The sequence below is a fragment of the Alternaria ventricosa genome (assembly GCF_023758065.1).
Source record: "Alternaria ventricosa strain BMP 2768 chromosome Unknown scaffold_1, whole genome shotgun sequence".
Lineage (NCBI taxonomy): Eukaryota > Fungi > Ascomycota > Dothideomycetes > Pleosporales > Pleosporaceae > Alternaria > Alternaria ventricosa.
This window is the reverse complement of record NW_026055681.1, coordinates 406,285-421,629: the sequence shown is the minus strand read 5'-3', so window position 1 is coordinate 421,629 and position 15,345 is coordinate 406,285. Positions and strand designations below refer to the sequence as shown.

Below are 15,345 nucleotides of genomic sequence, written 5' to 3'. Positions count from 1 at the left end.
CCAAATCGCGGCTTTTCACTTTCACTTCCACCAAAGACGCAATCATGCGCGCTCACTATGAGTTTCTGGCTTGTCGGTCAACCTTGGCGCTCACCTTCCTGATGCTGGAGCTGCTTGATTCAATTCACACCCCAAGCTCGCCATACAACCTCTACCTAGTCACAGCCATACTACACAATCGCCTAGAGTATACGTCCGCATACCATGACGACCATGTCAAGTTTCGAGGTGAGCGAGGCGGAGAAGTACCTTTGGGAGTCGCTTCCTCCCGAGTTGCAACACATGGTTTGCGAATACGTAAGTAATAAACGTCTCCCTCTGCAATGGAATAATACACCATGCCGACTACATTGCTCTTGCCGGCGATCTTATGAGCAGGCCATAATCCTTGAAGTGTATCAGGATACGGCATTGCTACTCCTTCTATCCATTATCGTGCTAACGTATACTGTAGTTGCCCCAACATGCCATCTCCCGGCGTCTGAGCGTTGCCGTCTCCAATAGTTGGGATGACAAGGTCGCTCTGTTTGAGCAGTACCTGTACAAGAAGCCGTACCTTCGGATGGAAGCAGGCTCGCTGGAGCGGTTCAACGGCTTGACTACATCTTGGTCTCCGGACCGTCAGCATCGCGATCGGCTCTCGAAATTTCGAGACATGTTGATACATGTCACGCCTGAGGCGGGTCGGAAGTGCCTCGCAATTATGAGGAATCTGACTGCTTTGTTGGAGTTTCCTCAAAATATATCAAACCTTCGGGTAGTGGCTTTCACCAATGAGAGCAGAGTGACTGCGCAAACCGAAAAGCTTTTCTTGAAGTTTTTCGAACGCCAATTTTGGTATCTCGACGTTCTATGCATACCAACATGGTATGACGGTGAGAAGGTGGAGAAGAACTTCATCTGGGGTGTATTGCCTCACCTTCTCCAGCAATGGGATTTCTTCCATCCCAAGAACGAAGAAGAGCTTGGAAGCGTTACTCTCCACAACAATGCTGCCCGGGGCGACTCGGCGAACTCTTTCGAGTTCGATCGTGAGATTCGCATGCCAAAGCTCCTCGAGACGACAGGAAGCCCGGTGCTCGGGGTCAAAGTCCGCCGACCCTTTGACAGCCGCACGCATGAGGCTGGCAAAGAAGTGGAGATTTTGGTGAACCGCGATGCCCCTGCTCACTATTGCCGAAAGCTTTTGGAGGAGAAGCCAGGGCGCGAAGTTGTCTCGATCACCATCGACAACAGTAGCGCGGAGTCTTTGGTGCCACTCCAGCCCATCTTCAAGGGTATTGGTTGGGATAGCATGCTGGAGAGTCTCGAGGAATTCTCCGTTACATACCTTGATCTCGCGGGATACGGCAATTCGATGATATCCGAGCACGAAGACGACTGTCTGATCAGCGCGATCAATTCATTGACGATCAAGGATTGCGTAGGCATTGGCAGCTTCTTGGACGGTTGTCATGCCGCATCGATCGATCCTTCGTCTCTGATCCTCAAACAATCGCTTCAGAAACTCGAGCAGGACGAGGAGACGGCACTATGTACGCTTATAGAGTCTTGCAGTAACCTACAAACCCTGTGCCTGGTCTACGACAAGGCCAAACCGATCATCGAGGGCACCACCACACCAAGCTTCTGGGAAGGCAGCATTAGCAAGAGTGACCAGCCCGATTACTGCCACTTTCCCCTGGACACCATCCTCCCCAGTATTGGTCATTCATTGACATCTCTACACCTCGGAGCAAACCCAAGCCTTCGACTTCACACAAAAGACCTCGCTTTCATCGCTACCCAATGTACCAACCTCGCCAGCCTTGGTATTCCATTCCCCGCCTTGACCGAGGACATTACTCCTGACCAGTTCCGTCAAGAGATATCGGATCTTGGTGTTCTACGAGACCTACTACTCCTCCAGTATCTCCACCTATCATGCCCGCCGACCGAGCCCGATGAAGATGGCGATCTGCCACCTCCAGTCGAAGACATAGCACGCTGCGCTCTGGGGATGTTACTGAACAAGTGGATATTGACTCACGTCAAATACTTCACCGTGGCCTTTCGCACAGCGACGTTTACCCGCGACACTTGCCATTTCCGGGTACTATCATACACCAACAAGGTCGAACGCATCTCCGAGAAAAAGCTAGGAAGGAACATGGAAGCATTTGGTCACTTTGTACGAGGCGATTGGGATGAGATGGTGAGAAAGAAGACGGGACTTGAGCTGCCGCCAACTGATGAGAATGACTCAAAGGATGGAGGTACGGAGAGATACTTGGTGGACAGTGCACCGTACAGGCATTTTGACCCTTGGTCTACAGCTTCGCGCTGAGAGTGTTTGAGCCCTTCAAAGCATCGTCGATGGCACACATGGCCTGCACCAGCTTCTCTTCTTGTAATCTGGGTGCGACGACTTGTACACAAAGCGGCGTGCCAAGGTAGACCGAACGATCAGCGTTGGTCCCTGCAGTTCGTGTTAGTATATGAGCGCTTCGGTTCTTTCAGCGAGTCGAAGAAGATAGCAATACTTACAAAGCTCCCTGTTTGCTTTGTCCCAACTTCCCAATGGCTCCGTACTCGCCATCTCGCCCTTCATATCCGCCTCTTCAAACGACCTTACTGGTACAGTACCGGCCGGGTAATCTAACAGTACAAACGAACTCGTGTAGCTGACGCCATTGTACCGGTCAATGGGCGGCACGGGATGTGGCGCGACCGGACAGATGAAAGCATCGATCTCGCCATGCGCATCTTTCCATATGCTTAAAAACTCCTTCCGTAGCTTCTCGCGCTTGCCATGGAATTGCTGGACTTTGGGAAGGTCCATCGGCTTCTTGCGTTTGAGTCGAGTGGACAGCCATGGCGAAAGTGGCTCGTTGAAAGATTCTAGTAGGTCGAACATAGCGTTGCCGCCTTCAACACCAAAAAGCGCATTGGCGAGGGATTGAAATTGAGAAAAGAGAGGAGTGATGTCCATCTCCACTGCCTCAATACCAGACTTTTGCAGTTTAGCTTTGACTTCATCTAAGATGCTGGATATTGGTGGATGTGGTTCAATGACTCCATCTCGCCGGACGATGCCAATCCGTAGCTTCTTTCGCGTAGTTGACACAGAATTCCATGGCGATGGTATGACATCTGGGTCCATGTTCCACGGCTGCTGGGATGCGACTGCGCTGAAGAAGAGTTCGATGTCGCGCATGGTGTGTGCGAGTGGCCCTGCACTGGCCGGGATACCAACTTTAGTTGCCCCAGGAAGCATGCCACCTTCTTGGCCCGCGTAGGGGATACGTTCCCAGCTGGGCTTGATACCGAACATACCATCGCACATGGCCGGGATCCTGATGCTGCCGCCCACATCTGTGCCTACACCCAAAATTGAGCCGCGCATCGCGATTAGAGCGCCCTCGCCACCCGAGCTTCCACCAGCGGTCACAGCAGTGTTAAGAGGATTGATGGTTCGCCCGAAGACGTTGTTATGGGAGTCGAGTGCCATGAGTGTTTGAGGTACGTTGGTCTTGCAGTAGAGAACTGCCCCGACGTTGAGTAAGCAATCAACCAGAACCGAGTTCTCATGTGCTGGCTTGAAGCAGAGAGCTGCAAGGCCGATTGATGCATCATAACCTCGGACCCTGAAGGTGTCTTTCAGTGAAACGGGGACGCCGTGGAGTGGCCCAAGGGGTGCTTTTCCCGATGCCAGATGGGCGTCAAGCTCCTCGGCTCTCTTCAGCGCGTCATCAAAGAAGATTTCTGTGAGGCAATTGGTGACCTGGTGGGCAATTGCTGCTCTCTGCCATGACGTTAGCACATGAGCGGCTATCAAGACGTGTGATCTGATTTGGGAAGGCTCACTTTACAGAAAGCGCGTGTCACATCGATGCATTTGAGCTTCTTCTCTCTGATTGCTTGGGCAATTGCGACAGCATCGTATTTTTCGGTTATATCCAGCTCTTCTTTTGTCAATAGTTCCGACTTGCGTGGTATGTCGATGTAGCTCTTTACGACGGCTCCTGGTATGGCATTCAACTTCCATTCTTTTGGTATGCGCTCATTCTGTTCTGCTTTCTTCCGCCTCGATACAGACCGCCAGTCTTTGTCTGAAGATGAGCGTTCTTGCGACATTCTGATGTATTGAGGAGTGACGCTGTGATATCGCGGACATAGAAGATGCCCGAGTAGAAGCCGAGGTATACTAGATTGGGATTAGCTTGAGGGGTAGGGGCCCGGGGACGTCGACACCTGGTCCAGTCGCTTTCGCAGCGCCGCGGACGCGCGAGCAGATAAATCTAGGCTAAAGCAACGCCTGTCGCTGTACGTTCTACCGAATCTCCTACTCATTATTTGCATTCTGCATTCCGAGCATTGAGGCATACGTGCGCTGGGACACGTCCGTCTTATGCCTATCTGCACCACTGTCGGCTTCAACACTACGTATATGAACGGACAGCCTCTGCGTTGAGACTTGTTATCCAGAGACGAGAGCTCGAGCGCGCAGGGTGCAGGCTGGAGTGCCTATCCGAGACGGCAGGACGCCTCTTTGCGCTAGGGAAATGAGCGTACCGTACCTGGCATACCGAGAGGATGCGATAAGGGCTCAGTCACGAAGAGCCACGAACAGGCTCAAACAACGACTATAAAGCCATCGGTACAGCCGACGGAGTACTCCAGAAGGGTCACATGTCTACGTGTTCGGCCTGACTTTAGTTGCTGACATCTGACACGACGGGGAGTCGCGGTCGCGCTTCTTATCCCTGCCGCTGACAGCCAGGGCGCGCCACAAGCGCTGTCCCAATTGGATGGCGTCTCCTGCCCCGGAATATTTTCCCACTCGGCCTGCCATCTGGCACCACGACGCACGCCGTGCCCCCATTGCTAGCAGCCCGCCCATAGACACCGCACTCGCTCTTGTACTCCTTTCCCGTCTCTACCTCTGCACCACTTGCATTACATTTTTTGTCTAATTCGATACTCGCATCATTCGCTATGGCAGCCGGCAACTTCTCGCTGCCCCCGGGCCAGCACCCTTACTACCCCATTGAGAAGGAGATTGTGGGCTATCTGGCCAACGAACTGGGCACGCTGGACCTGCTGCTCATGTTCGCTGCCGGCTGCGTCGCCATCTTCAGTGTCACGTACGTGATGGTCAAGCGCCTGCGCCCCAATGCCAGCACCGGCGACCTCTCCACCATCATGTGGTTTGTGCTGTGCGGCTGCATCCACTCGTTCTTCGAGGGCTACTTCGCCTACAACTTTAGGAATATGGGCGGACTGAACGACCTCTTTGGCCAGCTGTGGAAGGAGTACGCGCTCAGCGACTCGCGTTACCTGACCCAGGACGCCTTCGTTCTGTGCATGGAGACCGTCACCGCTGTACGTATACGTCCTGTCTCGACTTAAAAGGCCAGTAACTGATCAACATTCTCACAGGTATTCTGGGGCCCCGGTTCCTTCCTCTGCGCCTACCTCATCGCCATCGACCACCCGCTCCGCTACTCGGCCCAACTCATCGTCTCGCTCGGCCAGTTCTACGGCGACGTACTGTACTATGCTACCTCGCTGTTCGACCACTACATCCTCAACCTGTCATACTCGCGTCCTGAACAGTTCTACTACTGGGGCTACTTTGTCCTCATGAACGCTTTCTGGATCGTCATCCCGGGATACCTCATGTACCAGAGTGTCATGGCTACTTGGAGCGCGTTCGCGGCTGTCAACGATGCGGCAAAGCTCGTTGAGAAGATGGGCAAGAAGCGCAACTAGAAGCATGTTCCCTGCATCAGACGCATACAAGCAGTGCCTCTAAGAAGGACACCAATACCGCTGGAGTGGAGGAGTGATTTGGCCAAGGACATTATTTCTATGGGATGATTGTTGGGATGGTTTGAAAAAGCATTTTGGATACAGACACGGTACTTGATACCCTAGTTTTGAAGGCGTGGCTTGGACAGGACGCGCTAGATCGATAGACTCGGATAATGCTAATAGAAGATTATGGCAAGATGACACCAGCTTCAGAACTCCTTTATGTTCCCGGAAACTCAGCAGGTAACGCCGGGGCTGCCGATCACCCATTTTAGTGTAAACCCTATTGTCGGTATTTTTCGCGTCGTAAGCTCGATCCTTGCCGCTCATCACAAACAGGCCGAACGGTACATAAGCACTTGGAGAACTTCCCGGCATCTCTACGTGGGCTAGAACTCTTGACACAAACAACCATGTATCTGTCGACTACTTCCCTCGCACATTGGTCTCTTTTTGCCCTATCGGCGACAGCTCTTCCCAACGCCGTAAATCATGCGTCTCCTCCCATCTCCATTCAAATGGCCCAGTCGATCATCTCTCGGAGCCAGGGTATCCTGATCAGCCAGGCCGACTCGTCTGCCCTATTACAGGCTGGATTTACCCAGAAGACGTTCCAGCAGATCCTCTCCACCTATGGAAACAGTTCCCTGGCCCCAGCGCTCGACACCTACATTACTAAGAGCGTCGACTCTGTGGTTCCTGTCGTCTCCAACGCGACGCGCGACACAACCTATCCATTGGATCGTCTGAGCAGCGGCAACGGCTTGTTACGACTATGGCAGGGAACCGGGGATGGAAAGTACAAAAGAGCATTCGAAGCATTGAGGAAGAGCGTCGATTTACAACCCAGGAATGACCAAGGCGGGCTATGGTATTATGTCTATCCGCACTGGAGTTACCTGGATGGCATGTTCAGTCTGACGCCGTTTCTCACCGCATACATGAACGATGTTGATAATCCTTCCATGACTGAGGATACGCTAGAAGACGTGGTGTTCCAACTCGATCTCCTATGGCAGCGTTGCTACTCGGAAGAAACCGGTCTGCTAGTCCACGGCTACGATGCTCGTCGCACAGCAGTCTGGGCCAACAGTGCTACAGGCGCCAGTCCGCACGTGTGGGGACGCAGTCTAGGATGGTATTGTATGGCACTCATCGATACATTTGAATTGCTCCCGGCGAATGCGAGTCATACACGCGAGTACATTCAATCTCGATTCCAGCAACTCATGCCTGCTGTTGTAGCAGCCGCAGATGGCAAGACTGGGGCGTGGTTCCAGGTGATGGACAGGCCTGGCGAAGAGGGCAATTACTTGGAGAGTAGCGCGAGCAGTATGTTTGTGTACTCGTTGCTCAAAGGCGTAAGATTGGGTGCTCTATCTACGGATGCAGTATGGAACGGCACTGCTTCATACAGCGGCAGTCAAAGTGCGTATGTGGATGTGGCGAAGAAAGCGTATGAGTATATCGCCGATACATTCGTCGTACATAACGGCAACGGAACGCTAGGGTGGAACGGCACGGTTGGGGTATGCAGTCTGAACTCGACGGCTAGCTATGAGGTGAGTAATGGCAGGGTGCAACAGCATATGTCAATGCTAACGAGATGTGTCAGTATTATGTGGGACAGCCAATCGTCTATAACAGTCCCTTGGGGTCGTTGGCCTTTGTGCGGGCAAGCTTGGAGGTTGAAAGACTGGCCCTACAAGGTTGAGGTGGTATGCATAGTGGTATGGTAGACACGTTGTCTTGGCGTTTACCAAGGCGGCCGTCTGCGGTCAGAAAAAGCAGACATAGGAGGCTAAAATAAACCATGAGACAATCCCACAGTAAAATCTCCGCAACAAGCGCATTGAGTGGTACGATAGTCTCCAAGGATTCGGCAGCGGGCAAATACAAAACCTGTTGTTGCCGTTTTGCATGCATCGTACCATCAAGGATGTCTGTTGAATAAGATGGCGGGGTTAGATCACAGGCCGCGGAGCATATCATCGCACTTTGTTGCGCGCATCTTCGATGTAGTCGTAATGCCAGTAATGCCAGCACAGCTCGGCATGGGTTTGTTGATCGAATCGTGGGCCAACGTGGTGCACTGTTCGGTAGGCGAGCCTGTCTTCCATGGATGTTCCCGCGGGATAGCCCAACGTGACTGGGCTGCGAGATAGCAACCTGGGAATGTCTCAGCCGCCGTGTAAACAGGAGGCTGGAAGGACTCGGACTCGAGCGTGTCTAGATGTCGGCGCTGCATGGCACCTGGGCAAGTTTATGCTGATCTCGCACAAGCTCATGGGCTTATCGTATTGCTTGTCGGCGACACTGGAACGTGCGGGCAGACTTGGCCAGTCCGGTTTTACTGGCGGGCCGCAGCCATTATTGGGTCATCAAACATCACACCGTCCCTCTAGCAGTTCGCTCGCCCTGCGCTACATTCAACGTTCCCCTCTTATGGGGTGACAGCTTTCACCACACTCACCTATACACTCGCTGTCGTAATTGTTGATCCCGCAGCCGCCCGCACAGAGGCAGCTCCGGCGTAGCTCTGGACACGGCCCGTCAGCCACGCCCTCGCAAAACACCACAACACACGCACCCGCCCGTCGCAAGCCGCCCCGTCCCCGTGACGTCTGCCCGCAGCTCCAATGACACTGGGACTCGATGCCCGCTTCCCCCCGGCCCAGTGACCCCGACAACACGGCTGGACAGCAGAGAAATGGCACGCCGGGCAAGAAGATGGGCGCGACGGACAAACAAGCAGCCATGGACGGCAAGGACTTTGCCAAGGCCATTGGCATCAACAAGCCCGCCAACGTGCGCGACAAGATAAAGCGCTGGCAGCAGGAGGTCGACCCCGACGCCGCGAGCAAGGAAGGCGCCGGCGCATCCGCCTCAGAGACGTCCACAAAGCCCGCCGCCTCGCCCAAGCCCGCGACCACGCCCAAGGCGAAAGCTCATGACGACAAGCCCAACTGGAAACCCACACATGAGCGCGGAAAGTCGGTCGGCGCCAGTCCAGAGCGCCCGGGCAGCGCGAAGAAGACGCCTGTCCCCCACAATGAACTCGACGAGGACCTGCTCACGGCAACAGCGCCTAAGAAGCGCGTTATCAGCGACTCGCACTGGCGCGCCAAAATGTCACCACCCAAAGAAGCCGCCGGCCGCCCACAGCCAAAGACGATCCCCAACGCCTGGGTGCGCCCCTCGAGGATCATCCCCAAGAAGCCCGCAAGCCCTGAGCTCAAGCCCATAGCCCCCGTCACGCCCCAGTCAAACCCGCTCCTGCCCCTCGCGGAGTACATAGGCAAGAGCACAGGACAGAAGAAAGCCCCGCCGAAGCCACGCAGACCATCGAAACCGTCGAGCTCAGAGAACGAACAACGCCCGGCCAGCAGTGGGGCTGGAAGTGGAAAGACCGCCAAGAGCGATGAGACGCCGTCAGACCCTATTTCGCCCCAGCCCGAGAAAGAGAAGACGGAGATGGTGAGGATGCGGCGTAGCAGACGGCGCGCGCGCACATCACCCCGCGCATCCATGTCAGCAGAAGACCTCATGCCCTTCACGCCGTGGACTCGGCCCCCAGGCCGCCGGTCGGGCTCAGTACAGAGCGACGACCCCCACAATATGGTCACGGTCGAGTACGCAGAGAGCTCTGCCCCATCGCTCAACGAGAGCCGCATCACGTCACCCCGGGACGACGAGCTGCGAGAGAGACGGCGCCGGCGTCGACCGAGAAGCAACGGTGCTCGCACAGAGGACGAGAGCACCAAACCCGCGCCAAAGCCTTCGCGGAAGAAGAGTCGCAGGTCCTATCCAAGGACCCAGGAAGAAGCTGCAACACCCTTGATCATTCCAGCAGCCCCAGAGACGACCACTCCCACCAAGGCCACGGGAAGCCGCTTAGAAGCCTGGCTCAGCAGCACGCCCGACCCTCTGGCAGAGTCAAAACCCCGACGCAGACGCAAGTCCAAGGACTCTGTGTCGAGCCCAGAGTCCGCCTCCAAGGCCGGCAAATCAGACGTCACAGCATCCACTGACGCTACACAAGAGATCCCAGTCAAGAAGACTCGTTCGCGCCGCAGGCGGAAATCCAGAGAATCCGTATCCTCCCTCGACCTCCCCGCTACCGTCGATGCATCGGAAGTCACTGCCTCAGAGGTCACTACCTCCACCAGGACGACACAAGATGAGCCACGCAAGAGATCACCAAGGAGGAGAAAGTCGAAGGATTCAGTCTCGTCTGTCGATTTGCCCTACAAGGCCGAAAAATCAGACGTCAGCGCGTCCACTGATGCGACAAGGGACGAGCCTATCGAGAGCCGCCGTAGCAGTGGCAGCGGTAGCAGACGGCGCAGGAGACGGTCGAGCCGCGAGATGACCATCAATACCCAGGATATCGACGAGACCCCATCTACTGTCGTCTCGGATACTACGACAGAGGCGACGACTCAAGACCAGGAAAGTGAAGTGTCCGTCACTCCAACGCCCTCGCTAAAGCGCCGCGGTGCAAAGCGCGGCCAGTATTCTCCCACCAAAGGCCGATCTATGTCCTCTCCTCTCCGCGAGACCACGTCGATTGACGACATACCCAAGGATGATATCACCGACTTGGACACTGCTTCGTCCGCCCCTTCTTCTTTTGCTGATGCGCCTGTACTTGACGCCATGCCTAAGCCTCTGCGACCGCGACAACTTCTAGGACCGCGTATGTTCCCTTCGACTGGCAAGCGCCTTTCAACCATTGCTTCTCAGTCAGCGCGATCCTCGCAGGTACCAGCTTCTGACACAATCACGACCATCTCCGAGGAAGCAGGCACTGGTCCCGGAGCACCTGCATCAGAAGTAGGCTCGTACTTGAACCCGGAAACTTCGACAATTATCAGTCGCCAGAGTACCCGGCGGAGGAAGCTTGCCAGACATGAGGATCTTATCTCAGTGCTTTCCATGCCCAAGGCAAGCTCGAAGAGCATCGTCTCTGCCAGAAGTATCCGTACCAACAGAAGCCGCCTTGCCACTGCCACTGTCGACGACATCATGAAAGAGCTCTCCTCTGACGAAGCCAAATATATGAGAGAGCTTCGCACACTGGTTGATGGTGTCATCCCTGTCCTTCTTAGCTGCGTTCTCTCCAAGTCCGAGTCCGCTATCGCTGCCGGTCTATTCTCTCGCTCCTCCAAGTCCGATCCTAGTGAAGTTACTAAGCCAATCGTCGACATGGGTGTCTGCTTAGAGCGACTTAAGAACCTGCACAAGCGCGTCCCCAGGGAGGACTCCGATGCACTTGTTTCCTGGGCTCAGAGCGCACAACGAGTGTACTCTGACTACATTGCTGCGTGGCGCCTCGGCTTCCAAGACGTCGTAATCAGTCTTGCGCCGGCAGATGACGACCCGTTCAAACCTGCAAAGGTCGTCAATGGACCAGATGACGGTGCCCCATGGGACGAAGGCATGCCGCGAAACGCTGAAGGATATGTAGTCAACAGTGATGGCGAGCGTGTCGACGTCGCCTACATGCTCAAACGCCCACTGGTTCGACTCAAGTATCTGTCGAAGAGTTTGAAGGTATGTTGAACTGAGTTGTCCATGCTGCTGCAAATGCTCACATTAATCAAGGGCATCAATCATGTAAAACCTTCCGAGCGCGTCGAGCAAATCTCGAAGATTTTCCAAGACCTAGTTATCGCAGCACGCAAGCGGTCGAACGACGAACAAGCCCGCCTCGAAGACGAAGCCGCGGCTAGCGTTGATCCCACTCGCGCACGCGATCCCCGAAGTCTCGCCCCTCTTGCCGGCGTCCGGGTTGATTCCACGCGCTGCGTGCGAGCTAGAGACCACTTCGACTTACATCTGTTCCATTCGAGTGGTCAAGAAATGAGTTGTCGCGTTGAGATCTTACTCCGCGACAACGCACCAGGTACGGGAGTCGGAGGCGACCTCCTCTTCTGCGAAGTCGATCCTACAGGGCGATGGTTGCTCCTCCCACCTGTCCACCTCAGCAATGCATCAGCACGGAATGGCGATCTCAAGGGCGAAATAATCGTCATGATCCGTGGAAAACAAAACGATGGATCAGAGTGGAGCGAGATCATGTCTTTGATTTCCGATGATGAGCAAGCTGGCTTTGAGTGGGTGCAGATGCTCGGTCTCAACCCCATCCCACCTCAAATCTCTGAAGTCAGGAAGAACCAGGCCACACCCACCACACACAGGCCGGCAAGCAGCCATGGATCCTCGTCTCTACTTTCAGCTGCAACTGAATCGACACCCCCACAGAAGAGCAGGACACCAAGCCCACATGAAATTGACATACCTATTGGCGAGCAACATACTGAAGTATCAAAAGTATGGCACTATGACACACCCGATAGGCGCAACCAATCCCGCACCATCTCGCCTGTAACTCCGCCCAGTCACGATGACTTTGTCTTTGGCAAAATAGACGACTCAGAACCCCACACACCCACAGATGCCATGCAAACGGCATACCAACTGCTCAATGATGCTGATCGAACACCCCGTGGTCTTGACGAGGCGGTGCGAAATGAGGGTACTGGATCGCCTTCGAGTCTGAAGCGGACAAGGGCGAAGAGGCTGTCTAAGAACCCTACTCTTTCTCCACATTCAGCACGGCCGTCCCGTCAGATCACTCTCGAAGATCCGGTAGAGCCAGAGAAGATTCAGGCACCAGTACCAGAGTCCAAGCCACGCCGAAAATCCACTAAAAAGCGACCCCAGAAGAGTTACAGTGTTTGGATGCCGTCTTCGCAAGTCGGTGATTCCGACGACTCTGAAGAATCGTACAGCTCCGAAGAAGACAACAATACTACCACCATGGATTCCGAGATCTCACCACCCGGCTCGCCTCCCTCGCCGCAACGTCCACAGGCACACAGACGAGTCTCATCCGTCCCCTCGCTAGAATTACCGAGCATCCCAAGACAAAGAAAATCAAGCCGGCCCTCTACGCCAACACAGGATCAAGACGATGACGATGACAATCTCCGGGAAGTCTCAGCCTCCGCGCCATCGAAGCTGCAAGGAAAGAAACATGACATAGTTGTCGATGATATCGTAGAGCCCAAAGCAGAGGTCGAAGAGCCGCCTCCAACACCACCGCATCGATCGCCCAGTCCAGCAACCCCTGTGACACTCAAGGGAAGTAAAACACCAGTATTTACTCCTACGTTACCTGGTTTCAAGAACAAACGCCGGTCATCGTCACCCTTGAAGCATGAGTATGAGCCATCTACCTGCACAGAGGAGTCAAGCGAGAGCGAGGAGGACACTGCTTCTGAGGATGAGGTGGACGATGAAGATGAAGAAAGCCTCACCTCGGAGTCGTCAGAAGACGAGTTAGATGACGACGTTCCCATGCCACTTATGCCGATCGGATACCTTGGGCCACGCGGGTATCCTGGACGCTCATACACCACCGGTAGAGAAGCCAGTCGTCCCACTTCATCAGAGAAGGTTGAGAAGGTAGAGGAGGAGACCAAGAAGTTTCCTAAAGTCTCACCTCCTGCATCAATCTACACACTCCCCAACGGCACTATCACCCCATCACAATCCGCGTCGAACACTCCATACAGAGCAGTTCCGCAGGGTTCCGGCAAAGCCTCCAAGACCATCGCATCCATCTTCGCTTGGTCCGATGCTGGCCGATGGGACAGTTTGCATCCAGACGAATGTAGCATCGTCGTTACGCCAGGTAAGATCGAGGTCTTCGAGATCACAAGCAACCACTCCAAGCCTTTCCTGGCCGACGGCGACGAGATCATCACTCCCGAGGGAGGTGCTCCCCTTATTGCGGTTGAGCTTACCCCTCTGGTGCCGTTGCGCAAATCAACGGCCATTGATATCTCCATTCGCTCCCCACCCACCGCAGAGTCGCGCATCAAAGCTGGCAACAACATTATGTTGAGAAGTCGCAATGCAGCAGAGTGCGCCCAACTATACGCCATGATCAACCAGTCTCGTATCAACAACCCCACCTACATCGCGCTCCAGAACGCGCGTGGCCCCTACGGACAATCGAGCTGGGCCGAGGCGATGGACCGTCAGAACGCGGCTAGGACAAGCGCTGAGTCTTCTGGCTGGCTCGGAGGTACGCTAGGTAGGAGAAGCAGCTACCGCAAGTCAAGCACACGCGCTGCCTCTATCTCCGCAGCGACTGAGTCTTCTGTTGGAACCATGAACTCTGCTCTCCGCTCTGCACTAGGCCGATTCTCGTTCGGAAAGAGCGGCGTCTTTAGCATCCGCAACTCAACACTCGGATCCCGCAGTACTGGCTCCTCGTTTGACAGCGGTTCCAACTCCCCACGCGGCTCAGGCGCATCTACACCTACCGGCGATATTGTACGCGCGCCCGGTGCACCAGCTGGAATTACGAACACCAAGTGCAGGCTCTACGAGCGAGAGTCGCTTAAGAAATGGCGCGACATGGGCAGTGCACGATTAACAATAATGCTGCCCTCACCCAACCCAAGCGTGCCATCCTCGCCTACGAACCCACGACAGCGCGCACCTGGTACCAGAGACCACACCCAGGAGCGACGCATTCTCCTTACAGGCAAGAAACACGGCGAAATACTACTTGACGTCACTTTGTCCGAGACGTGCTTCGAGCGCGTCGCACGCAGTGGTATTGCTGTCAGCGTATGGGAAGACCACTTGAATGAAGACGGTCAGGTCGGCGGCGTCGGCAAGACGGGCGGTGTCTTGGGCGCAAGAGCGAGGGTCTTCATGGTGCAAATGAAGAGTGAGAGGGAGTGTGCTTACTGCTTTAGTTTACTCGGTAAGCTGAGGTATTAGGCCACGGATAAGGACCGAAAGGGCAAGCGCGGCGCAGCAACTCACGATATACCGCTACTGCCTATGTTGCGCACTGCATATTGTCACCACCATCGATTTTGCGTTTTCATACTGCGAGCAAGCGTGGCGTTTGTTCATGGGATTTACACGGGCGGTATTTCAAGAAGGCTTCTGCGATACCACTTCCACTTTCCCCACATACAATTTTTCACTTTGTAATCACGCTGTTGTGTTTCTTACTTTCCTTGTCAATACTGGTTTTCATGCATATGGATGGAGTGTGTCTTTCTTTGTTTTCCATGGGGAATATACACGTGTCTTTTGCGCTTGATACCAGGTGTGTATTTGTTTGATGGTTCTTGGTCTTTTCGGTAGTGGGATGAGGAGGGGGGTGTGTGTGATGAACGAAGCTGTGATAGTAAGGGTGCGGTGGATAGAATTAATGGAAGATGTGTCGACAACTCATGATCGTTCGAACTCATGTGAGAGTATGTTATGGGTAATCGAGCCGTGAACTCATGGCCCTACAGTCACTCCTCATACTATCGCTTGCGAGCCGTTACTTAACGCGTGTACCCTCTCATCGTATGACTCCACGATACTGTGTCACTGCGCACATGTCTGAAGGTGCTCAAGTCCTTTGTTCATTGCGACTACACGGACGTCCTGTGCAACGCCAACATGGTTGACTCAAAATGCCGGAGATCCACAGCAAGCAGTAAAGTCATACTGTTCGTGAGTCAG

General features: G+C 54.5%; 5 protein-coding genes across 5 annotated transcripts; 4 read left to right on the top strand and 1 right to left on the bottom strand.

Moving 5' to 3' along the window:
- Positions 1-213: 213 nt before the first annotated feature.
- Positions 214-2,301, top strand: J4E93_000146 (uncharacterized protein; the record flags this gene model as incomplete). The annotated part of the gene is made up of 3 exons (XM_049338109.1): positions 214-297; positions 455-2,194; positions 2,281-2,301. The coding sequence occupies 3 exons, from the start codon at positions 214-216 to the stop codon at positions 2,299-2,301; spliced, it is 1,845 nt and encodes a 614-aa protein (XP_049203994.1).
- Positions 2,302-2,309: 8 nt separating this feature from the next.
- On the bottom strand, positions 2,310-4,116 carry J4E93_000145 (uncharacterized protein; the record flags this gene model as incomplete). The annotated part of the gene is made up of 3 exons (XM_049338108.1): positions 2,310-2,458; positions 2,527-3,784; positions 3,847-4,116. The coding sequence occupies 3 exons, from the start codon at positions 4,114-4,116 to the stop codon at positions 2,310-2,312; spliced, it is 1,677 nt and encodes a 558-aa protein (XP_049203993.1).
- An 861-nt stretch (positions 4,117-4,977) lies between these two features.
- On the top strand, positions 4,978-5,754 carry J4E93_000144 (uncharacterized protein; the record flags this gene model as incomplete). The annotated part of the gene is made up of 2 exons (XM_049338107.1): positions 4,978-5,364; positions 5,422-5,754. The coding sequence occupies 2 exons, from the start codon at positions 4,978-4,980 to the stop codon at positions 5,752-5,754; spliced, it is 720 nt and encodes a 239-aa protein (XP_049203992.1).
- A 560-nt stretch (positions 5,755-6,314) lies between these two features.
- J4E93_000143 (uncharacterized protein) lies at positions 6,315-7,510 on the top strand (the record flags this gene model as incomplete). The annotated part of the gene is made up of 2 exons (XM_049338106.1): positions 6,315-7,358; positions 7,412-7,510. The coding sequence occupies 2 exons, from the start codon at positions 6,315-6,317 to the stop codon at positions 7,508-7,510; spliced, it is 1,143 nt and encodes a 380-aa protein (XP_049203991.1).
- A 941-nt stretch (positions 7,511-8,451) lies between these two features.
- J4E93_000142 (uncharacterized protein) lies at positions 8,452-14,601 on the top strand (the record flags this gene model as incomplete). Its single annotated transcript, XM_049338105.1, has 2 exons — positions 8,452-11,352; positions 11,404-14,601. 2 exons carry the CDS (start codon positions 8,452-8,454, stop codon positions 14,599-14,601), a joined length of 6,099 nt encoding a protein of 2,032 aa, XP_049203990.1.
- Between the last annotated feature and the right edge of the window lie 744 nt (positions 14,602-15,345).